Here is an 11,942-nt window from a genome sequence, read left to right as displayed (position 1 = left end):
TAAAGAGAAGTACATACTTACAAATATTCATCAACAAAACATATGTTTCATCATATTTTATTTATAATTACAATTTATTTTTATCACTTTAAAATTTATTACAAACAAACGTTTTCACCTGTAAATTCTGGTTTGGTTTTCTTCTTTTTTTCTTTTTCAACTTACTTTCTAAATAAGTTATTTGAATCAAGAATTTACACAAACCCCACAACAGAAGGGGAAAAAATTACAAAAAGCAAAGCACTTAAGAAGCTTTTGTTGTGGCTTACTCATGGGCGGATCCACCTTGGGTGAGGGGAGTCAATCGACGCTCCTTTGTTGGAAAATTACATTATTTATAGAGGTTAAATTTTAATTTAATTTAATATATATGAATTTTGACACCTTTTAACACAAGTTAAAGGTTTAGTCTAATAGTTAAGGTGTTTTAAAAGTTTTTTGAGATTGTGTATTTTAATCCCAACGAACAAAAGAATACACTCTATTTCCTAACGCCAACACAAAGTACATACACCCATCTCGTATTTTATCCCAAAAATAAAGAGCCACAAAATAAATAAACACTATTTTAAAAAATAAAATAAAAAATTAACACTTTAAATTTGACTTTTTAAAAATTTGATCAAACAAATTATAAGACATATTAGACACTTCAAATTTTGGCCAAATAGAATATAAGACATAATTATTAGACACCACTTATTTTTAGCACGTGAATGAACAAAGTAATGTTGAAAGAGATTATAAGAGAGGTGATATATAGATATAGAGAAGAAATAAAGGGAGATATAATTTTTTTAGCGGTGAAGACGATAAACTAGGGGAATAAGAAATTTATGTTTTTGTGGATATGAAAATTTTATTGGTCTTGTTTTAACTTTAGAGTTGCATTCCCGTACCTAAAGACAAGCTTAAAAGTGTCAAATATGAGTTTAATAGATACACTTTACCTAAAGGCTGGTTTAAAAGTGTAAAAGGTACGTGTTTTAATTTATTAAATTGTCAAAATATTTTTTTTTAATCAACTTTAGATGACCGTCTATGTATTTGACCTTTTATTAAGGAAAAATCACACCACACAACTAGTTAAGGGTTATATTACAATTTTTAGATCTATTTTTTTTATATTACTACTTATAACATTTTAATTACAAGTATTAACAGAATAGTTTTAATTTATAAATTAATTAATTATATATTATATAATGTTATATAGTTAATAGGTGAGAGAAATAATATTAATGAGAGAGAATCAATTTGTAATTATCTATTACACCTTTTAAGGGATTTTTTAACTTATCACATGTTAACCCACACCCCACCCTCATGTTACTCTCAAAATATCTTTTCCATAAATATAATACTCCATTTATAATTGACAAGATAAATCTTTCCCTTGATATTCCCCTAATTAGTTGATTCTTATTTTGATTATTTTATTATTCCCAAGATAAATATTGATTACTATTAAAATACTTTTTATTTATTAATGACCATTTGGGCCTTTAATTTCTTTTTTTTAAAAAATAATTTATCACCGTATATTGTAACATGTAATTTTCTCTCTCTTTAATCTATCTTTTTTGCTTTTCTTGATGCTTTTTTTTTTAATTTTAAATTTTGAATATTTTTTTTTAATCTGATTTTTTTAGAATTAAGAATTCTATATTTTGAAAATTTTGATTTCGTTTTTTATTTTAATTAATCTGAAACTTGATTTTTTGACAAAAAAATCGTTTTACTGAAATTTTGAACTCGTTTTTGGTGTGTTTTTCTATATCTAAAAAACTATTTTGGGTGAAATAAGTATATTTAATTTAGAAATTTGATGATATATATAGACAATATGAGATCATAAAATTTTTAATGAGGAGTTCCTAAGTTTTAGCCTAAATATGATTTTAAAAAATCACACTTAAATATGAAATATAAATTGAAGAGAGAGGAAAATATAGAACTTGTATTAATTATTGCAATTTAGACTTTTAATTACATTTTTTTAAATTTTTGGGTGATGTATATTTCTTTTGCTACAACTTCTGACAACAATATATAATATGCATTGTTTTACAGTCAGATTTATTCTTCCCTGATTTATACCCGTTGGATACCAATCTCATACATTTTTATTTTTTGTCTCTGTTCTAAAATTTCAAGTTGAATACCAAGTGTATATAAATTGGATACAACATTAACTTTTTTTTAAATTGTCTAATTTGGTTGAAATATCAGTTACATTTTTATTTTTTTTTCATTTTCAAGTGGGATATGTTGGATACCAAATGGATACCAATTGAATACAACAGTAACTTGTTTAAGTTGTCTAATTTGGTTGAAATCTCAACTACATGTTGATTTTTCAATTTTTCAATAGGATACCAATTCGATACTAGATTTATACAAATTGGATATAATATTAACTAGTTTTACGTTGGCTATTCAGTTGAAATCTCAATTATATGTTTTTTTCAATTTTACCACTGCGACGTCAGTTGGATACCAAATGTATACCAATTTCATACTAAGATTTAACTTATTTTTCCAGTCGATATCAATCGCATACCAACATTACCTATTTTTTGAGTATACATTTGAAAAACGCTGAATACACAAATGATTAACTAGCACACATAATAAATATTCTAAAATTATAATTCAATAACTTAAAAGACAAAATAAATCAAAACATGAGTTTGCCACAATAAAACAACCAAATCAAAATAAAAATAAATTATGTCTTTTTTCAGAAGGGTTATTTGAACATGTCTTCCGGTTGTGTTCCTCCCGACGACATGTACTGCACGTAATCTCAGACCTCTTGAATTTCACATCAGCAAACCATTTACAATGTTCAAGTTATGGTCTCCCTATAGTTCTTTTGAACTAGGCGACAATAATTTATGCTCCGATACTTTTTGAATTGCATATTTTCTTGTTTCATCATAAATTATTGTGTCAGTATTACATCATACAAAAGTACAAATAACTTTTATACATATGTTATATCCATATACAAATTTCATAATACATATGTTATTTTTAAACAATTTCAAATGTTATTACAGAAAATAAAAGTAAAAACACATATGTTATATCAATATACAAATTTCATACAATTCTTATTCACACATTTCTTACCTATTTCATGCCAAAAGTTATCAATTATTCATACCAGGATCATGCAACTAGAATACCAAAATAATTCCAACTTATAAATATTAATTGTCATTTCTTTAATAAATAGTATACCAAATTCATTACATTATTATTCTCAAAATTCATTACAATATAATGCCAAAAAAAACAATCCAATCAAATCAGAAATCATACAAAAAAACATTATCGATTGTCATACATGTCTAGTAGTATTAGTATACAAATTCCAAAGAAAAAATTATCTATTTTTTAACCAGAAATATACCAAAAAATAAAAAATGGATCAGACAAATAATGAACAAATTCAATGTTCATACCAAAATATAACATTATACTTTTTTTTAAAAAAAAGGCCATAATTCAAATAATTATACACAACAAAAAAATCTGAAATCAGTATACAAATTCCATAAAATTATTACGCACACTTTTCATACCTATTTCATGCCAAAATTATACATATTTCATGCCATAAGTCGTCACTTTTTCACAGCCAAATCATGCAACTATAATACCAAAATAATACCACTTCTAACTATTAATTGTCATTTATTAGACAAATAGTATACGAAATTCATTCAAATATAATTCTAAAATCTTACCAACGTGGTATAACCAATATACCAAATTCAAATAAATTTTATGTAATTTTTTAACCAGAAACATACAAAAAAATGAATGTTCAAACCAAAATCTATACCAATTTCAAACAAATTTTATGTAATTTCAAAAGTGAATATTCATACCAAAAACACCATAATTAAAACTATTATACACAAACAAAATCTGAATTTTTTTTTTCAGAATCACTGTTCATAATTTTTTAACGTTTGGTCCACTGTTGAAGGAAGAAGCCCCTCCCTTTGCGGTTTGTAGTACAATACAAATAAAAAATCGCAAAGAACACTAACATGATGGATCCCATCTATCACTATGCTATATTAATATTAATAAGAAGTCGTTCATTACAAGAAAATAAAGATTATTGAATAAAAACGAATATGAATTAGATGAGAGTGACAGTTTACAGAGAAAATATTGAGAAGAGAGAGAAACCTTCCAACAAAAGAAAAGAAATATGTTTGAACGAATTTTAACTGCTTTGTGCTAAACAAGGAAAACACATATTCTTTTTAAAAACATTTTAACTGATTGAGTAAAAAAAGAAAAACAAATATTGTTTTGAATCATTTATGGCATTATTAATTATCCTTAATGTATTCAATTAATGACATATCCGTTTTTTTCTTTTTATGATTTTAAAAATAAACGTTTTATTACTATTGTTTAAAAAAAAATTAATAAAATGTTACAACCTGAAATTTTTTATTGTTACAACTTGAAAGTTTTATTATACTGTCATAACTAGAAAATATTAATCTTATATGTCATTTATAAAATTTTCACTTTTATTAATAGGGTCCACATGACTACGACTTGTTTGAGTTACTTACAAATTTAATTTTTGTTGCATTAGAAGTAGAGCCGTCAAAATAGGCTTGACCCGCTAGGCCAGCCCAACCCAACCCAACCCAACCCTTGAATTAAATAGGGTTGGGCTCAATTTTTTCAGCCCATTTAGGAACGAAGCTTTTTAGCCCAGCCTCATTTGTCCCGCTGGCCTCGTAGGCCCAACTCGCAAGCCTCAGAGGCCAACCCGCGGGCTATGAATTTTAAAAATATTTATTATATATATTTTAAGTAGTGTTTTACTTGTTAAGATTTTGTCAATAAATATTTTTAAAATATCAATATAAAATCAAGACTACATTTTTTACATATCTTTTACATTTTAGGGTCATTAGGACACTAAATTTTCTTATTAGCCCACGTCCATTACTCCAGTATAACTATGAATCTTTGACCTCTTTTGCTTTTGTTTTTATGCCAAAATTTTTACTTCTCCTTTATTGTCTTGTTTATGAAAATAGTGATCATGTAATGTTTTTTGCACGGATGAATCTTATGAATGTTGTATCTTGGCAATTATGTATTTGTTTTGTAAATATTCACTGAAGTATGTGTAATTCATGACTAAATTTATGTATGTATTGATGTCGTGTTCGGACATCAACGTTCGTATTCTTTCTAAGAGGAAAATGTTGTCTGTTTTTTTGTTGAAGGGCCAACCCGTGGCCCGCTTAGGGTTGGGTTGGGCTACTATTTTATAGGCCCTTTAATTAAAAGGGTCAGTCCGTCCCAACCCATTTAACTCTCTAGCCCGTTAGCGTTAGGGTTGGGTTGGGCTAGCTCATTTTGACAACTCTAATTAGAAGTACTTGTTTAATTAATATGATATTGAAAGTTAAGAGAGGGTTGGGTGGGGGGAGGGGGTGAATTAAAATTATCGTCGACTGATCCACGTGGATAGTTGACTCTTCCTGCAAAATAGATTCACAGAATAATGACAATTAAAGAGCAGAAAATAAATTGACACGAGATATTTTATACTGGTTTGGAATATCGATGTGGTGCCTATTTCCAGTCCCCTTGGATTTCAAGGAAATGATGTATCAAATTAAAATAAAACTTAGTTAATGTGTCTAAATGAAATATCATGACAAATTTAATGGAAAAAGACTATATCATTGCTTAAAAAATGTTTCATTTTAGAATAAGAAAAGAAAAGATTTGCTGTAATAGTATGTTAGACTAAAAGCTAAGCTAAAAGTTAAAAACTTGAGAAGACCAAAAGGAAAAATAATGAGCGTTGTTTATACCATATTCGGATTGTCTTTCGAGTATGGGAGTTAAAGCCTTATCAAAATCAATAATAATAATAAAAAATTAAAATATCACATGTAAAAGTTTTTCACGGTACGACTCTTTATTCTACCAAACCATACCCTAGCTAGTAGCTATAAAGAAAAATATCAAGATACAACCTTAGGCTTATCAACTATTAATAAAAATAAAATAATACCAAAAAGGCTAGATGTTCGTTTTTCCTTCGCTTTATTTGATTTTATTTGTACTTTCCTACTTTTGCAAATTGCATCTTGGTGTTTAATTAATAACAGGGCAACTTTCACATATAGCTACCACAAAATAGCTTAATTACATTCTATAACTATAGTTTGCTAATTACCTACATGTTATAGGGAGGAGAGTGACGAGCGAGATTGAGAGAGGGGGGAGAGAGGCAAGCGAAAGAGGGCAAAGAGTGGAGAGAGGAAAATTGTATATGTGTATCTATCGAATTGTATGTGTATATCTGTCAAATAATTGTATATATGTAACTAGTATACATATGTATTTGTATATCTGATGAGCGAGATTAAGAGAGGGAGGAGAGAGGTGAGCAAGATTGGGAGAGGGAGGAGAGAGACGAGCGAGAGAGGGCAGAGAGTGGAGAGAGCCGAATTGTATATGTATATCTGTTAGATAATTGTATAAATATAACTTATATACATATATATTTGTATATCTGGCGAGAGAGATTGGGAGAGGGTGGAGAGAGGCGAGTGAGAAAGGTTAGAGAGTGGAGAGGGACTAATTGTATTTGTATATATGTCATATAATTGTATATATGTGTATAATTTGTATTTGTATATGTATAAAAGAAGACATGTGACGTAATTAAAGCTAAAATTAAGTTGTGAGTTGTAGTTAATTCAAACTATAGCTATATTAGCTATATTTTCCCTTAATAATATATACTTTTCTCTTTATATATTAGAAAAGAATATCATCCTATTTTATGATATATGTTTATGTAGCTTGGACTTTTTAAAAGTGTCAATGGGTACGTGTTGAATAATTTTTTTAAAATAGTATATTTTTAGAGAATCGAGTGTGATATCAAAAGTAAAGAATTCACGCTACTTAGCTTCAAACTCTTTTAGGAAAATAATATTTTAAAAATAGAGTAAGTTTTGTTCATATTAAGAAGTCAAAATAGAAAGAGTTAAAAACTCATAAATACACCATGAACTAACCATTTTATATCAAGAGAATGCTTGGACAATAATTGATTTGGTAAGGAACACTTGTTATAGGACTGGCCCACCATCACAAAATGTCACATTACCAATAAATTAATGCAATAAACATAATTGAATACTCTAATTACTGTTAATTTAAGGCATTTATAAGACATAATATAAGATATAGATTATCATGTAACTTCCATATACTACTTGCAAGGTATAGACTATAGACTTAACTTTACATTAACCTAATATAACAAGTAACCTAGCTAGTACTCAATATTTTATTTTCAAAGTTACTAGTTTTACTTATTATAAAATATATTGCTCTCTGTGTTTTAATTTATGTGTCATTTTGAAATTATCATAGAGTGTATACAAATCTTACATATCTATCTCATGAAGAGACATATATTATTTTTAAAAAGCATATCAAAGTAATTTGAAAAAAAAATAAAATAGAAAAAACATAATTACAAATAATGGCAAAAGTTTAACTTAACATTTGTAACAATAAAAAAAAAACAATAACAACAATAACTAACAAATAAGAAATAACGTAGTAACAAAAACTGGAGGATAAGAAGTTATGAGAATAATACTAATGTTAATACTACTGATATAATTGGAGAAATAAGTACGGTGCACAAAATTACAACCAAAACTTCTTTCTTTTGAATTTTTGTTGAGATAGATAATACATATATGACCATATGTATATGTAGTTAAAGGTGGCTTAGAGTTGGACACAAAATTCCTAATTTAAATTGAAATGTACAATGGCTCGGTGTTCTCACTAAAGCCTGATCTGATCCCACTTGAGCGACAAGGAGAAATCCTTATCGTCCAATTGTGTCAATACAATAAGATAGATGCTTGAATCGCTCTGTGGCTTTATACACCCCCCAAAAAGAATGAATAGGCATCCAGATGGAAAAATTACGATAGAAATAAAGCTTGGAAATGAAGGATGCGGGGAAATCAACCAATCCCTGGAACCACATTTGCTGATACATATATGGATATATAGATAGATAGCGATTCTTCCTCTCGATGACGAGGGACGGAAAGAGAATCCACTTTCATTGGAATATCCAATTCAAAGGCAAGAGACGAAGAGAGAATAAGTTCATTTCGAGTTACAAAAAGAATCAGATCAAAGGAGAAAGGTTAGGCACTTCCTAAAGTCATTTCAATAAGAGGTTGCTTCTTGCATCTTAGCTAATTCAACTATTTCATTGATCCAACATGTTTAGATTGCCCTAAAGCGAGTAGAAGTTTATTCACATGCAGTTGGAAAGTTTGAAAACAGAGCAGGCGTCTTCATTTCAAATAGGCTTTGATAGATATTTGAAATTGGAAAAATGATCAGTCCCCCCCCCCGGAAGGAAGCCTTTTTCACCTTCCACCTAAGCTACGCAGGAAAGGGCCAAAGTCAATCTCAGGGAACAGTGAAGCTTCCAAGGGTCTTTCTGTCTAGGTGCAGGTAGTTTGCATCTTCACGGACATGTCTATTTCATTGAGCCTCTCTCCGAGACAGTAGCCAGATTGTTATACCTTTCCTGTAGGTCGAAACTTACTCGACAAGGAATTTCGCTAAGGTGTATTCTCAAAATCCCTATATCTACGGGCTATAGCTATGGCAATAGGGGCGTGATTTGGTAATATGCCAATTTGACCACTATTAGTAGATAAAACAATTTCTTCCAATTCTGCCTTTTACTCTAATTCGCGATTTCTAAATCCTCTTATCCAATATCATATTTTATTATCTAACCTTACTATATATACATAGAGAGATACAAACATGGGCGGAGCCATCCTTGCCCAATGACACCCCTTGGCCGGAAAATTACATCGTATATAGAGCTAAAATTTTAATTTAATAAATATATATACAAGTATTGACACCTTTTCACTACATCAAAAATGATCTTTAGCGGCAACTAATTAACGACAATAGCTCAATTGGCGCTAAATATGTATTTTTAGCGGCAATTAGCACTCTTTGTATATGTCCCTAAAACCTTTAGCGACATTGGATCTAATGCCACTTAACTAATGCCGGTAAATATTTTAACACTTTTATTAACATGTCTATTTATTGCCGTTAAAAGTTATTTTTGTTGTAGTGTTTAGAACAAGTCGAAGGTTTAGTCTAATGGTTGAGAGGCTGCAAAAATCTCTTGAGGTCGTGAGTTCAAGCCCAACCCTTAGGGGTCGTTTGGTAGGAAGTATTAGGAGAAATAATACATGTATTATGTATGGTATTAATTAGTACTATGTTTGGTAGAATTTTTGGGTCTAAGTATAACTAATCCATTGGTATTATAAGATGTATTACTAATACCTTCCATGTGGTGGTATTAGTAATCATTGGATTTAATACCATGACATTATCTATGTAAAGACAAAAATATCCCTAAAATCATCTTATTTATTTTCTTGATTTTATATTTTGTATTTTATATTTGTACTAGTAAATTTATTTAAATAAATTAGCTTACAAATTTTATTATTTAGAGAGAGTTGTTTGTTGATAAATAAATGCAATACATATCAATATAATATTTAAAATGCGAGTTGTTTAACATTTACTAATTGAAAATGTGAATATATCACCACATGACGTTTGTGATCTTAATTGAATATTATTATTTGTTGATTTATATGTGGTTTCTAATTATTTGTATTTTGAACCATTTATAAATTGCATATATATTAAAACTACAACTTTGCAATTTTTATGTATAAATGTAGATTGATTTATTTAATTTTACTATTGTTTACCGTCTTTTCGGTTTTAAAGTAGATGGTCTATCTATTCTAAATTGAATATTAACGTTTTTAAGTGATTAATTTATTAAGATGACAATTATTTACCCTCAAATAATTCAAGTGAGAAAATAACAAACATGACAACAAAATTGTTCTTCTCCTAGCTAGTTAGAAAGTCATAGAAAAATAATATTGTCCGTCAATTATCTACCTTGCCCCGATTACATAAAATAGAAAATCTCATAATAATTAAGGGTATAATTGAAAATAAGTTTTTTGTAGAGTTGTAATTCAAACACAAGATAAGTTGGGAAGCAATGAACCAAACAATTGATAGAAAATATACCCTGCATTATTAAAACCAACACTACTAATTCTTATATTACTAATCTCTGCATTATTAATTTCTGCATTATTTATTTTTCTACCAAACGACCCCTTTAATGCGAAACACATCAAGTTCACTAATCTATCATAGAAAATGAAGCAAGAGGAAAAATAGAGGAGATTTAAACTGTTGCTTAAACGGCATTTTAACGTGGGTTGGGGAATATTTAGAATTGTTATAAATAGTCAACCATGGAGATTTCCAATTATACATCTACCATAAAGCAAAATAAACAAGTAGCAAAATAAGAAACCAAAAATCGAAAATGAAGAAGCTTATCTTCCTAATTTTCAACATAATTATGCTTTCAATCGGCAATTGCGGTGGTCCTTTAATCTCTCGACTCTATTTCATTCATGGCGGCCAACGAATTTGGATACCCAGCGTATTACAAACTGTTGGTTGTCCAATTATTCTCATCCCTCTAGCCATAGCCTATTTCCAACGCCGGAAAATTCAAGGACCCGAGGCTAAAATCGTCTTTATCACACGGCAAGAGTTCATCGCATCTGCCGGCGTCGGAATCATCGTCGGTCTCGATGGTTACTTAAACTCATGGGGACCCGCGAAATTACCCGTTTCAACTTCGACTCTAATCAACGCGACTCAACTTGCGTTCACTGCTCTTTTTGCTGTGCTTATAGTTAAGCAGAAATTGACTGCGTATTCGACGAATTCCGTCGTTTTGCTTATCGCCGGAGCTGCGACTTTAGCTCTCCGGGCGAACGGTGACCGACCGGCCGGCGAGTCCGCGAAGGATTATATGTTGGGGTTTGTGATGACGTTTATTGGTGCGGTGTTATATGGATTGATGTTGCCGTTAATTGAGTTGATTTATATGAAGGCGAAGCAAACTGTGACTTACACTACAGTATTGGAGATTCAGATGGTTTTGGGCATTTCTGCTACTGTTTTTTGCACCATTGGAATGATTATCAATAAGGATTTCCAGGTACATATACTTTTCTTCACTGAATTCAATTGTAACAAAGGCTTTTTAAATTTCTGCAGCAAATCCAATTTCAGATAAACATGATTTTCTTATCTGATTTTGAAACTCACAAGGTTAAAACCATTTTTTTATTGTCACCGAACGAATCTAAAATTTTAACTTTATAAAATTTTAAATTTAGATTAACAATTTTAAATAATAGTAACTAAATTATAAGTAATAGTACTCAATTCTAAAATAAAAATCTAACGATTTGATCAAATCCACATGCCGCCTACTATCTCTATCTACTCTGTCCTGTTTTTGTTAATAGTGTGATCCATCCGCTAGAATAAGTACACCAATCATAATCTTCCACCTGTCTTGCCTTTTTGAATATTGACACGGTAGGTCCTTCGTTAATTAATCGTTTTAAAAATGCAGGTTTCAAAAAAAATAATTCATTTATTGTAACAGATAAATAATATTTATTTCTTTGTTTTTTAAAATGTTTTAACTACATAATCAATTTCTTCATTTCACATATCAATAAACTCGAGTAGAATTACCACAAATCACAACTCTTTTGAATAAAAAGAAGATTTAAAAAAATCAGTAAAAAGTATACATAAGTTTAAATTAATCAAAATTTAATAGAAATATTAAAAGAAAAACTAAAAACAAAAAGAAAGAAAAGTCTACCAACGGAGTAATTGTTTAGCCCATGTTCTGACTGGCCACCCCCCCCCCCCACCCAACC

The 11,942-nt window shown here is 29.4% G+C and overlaps 1 protein-coding gene across 1 annotated transcript in view; it reads left to right on the top strand.

Annotated features, from left to right (window-relative positions):
• Positions 1 to 10,360: 10,360 nt before the first annotated feature.
• LOC102593174 (purine permease 1-like) overlaps positions 10,361 to 11,942 on the top strand; it is a 3,600-nt gene continuing 2,018 nt past the window's right edge. The window contains exon 1 of the mRNA XM_006338041.2: positions 10,361 to 11,203. Within this exon, the coding sequence (XP_006338103.1) occupies positions 10,517 to 11,203 (687 nt within the window). The 5' untranslated portion in view covers positions 10,361 to 10,516. The remainder of the gene's footprint in view (positions 11,204 to 11,942) is intronic.

This window comes from Solanum tuberosum, unplaced genomic scaffold, assembly GCF_000226075.1.
Source record: "Solanum tuberosum cultivar DM 1-3 516 R44 unplaced genomic scaffold, SolTub_3.0 scf00002, whole genome shotgun sequence".
NCBI lineage: Eukaryota > Viridiplantae > Streptophyta > Magnoliopsida > Solanales > Solanaceae > Solanum > Solanum tuberosum.
This window is presented reverse-complemented; position numbering and strand designations above follow the sequence as displayed.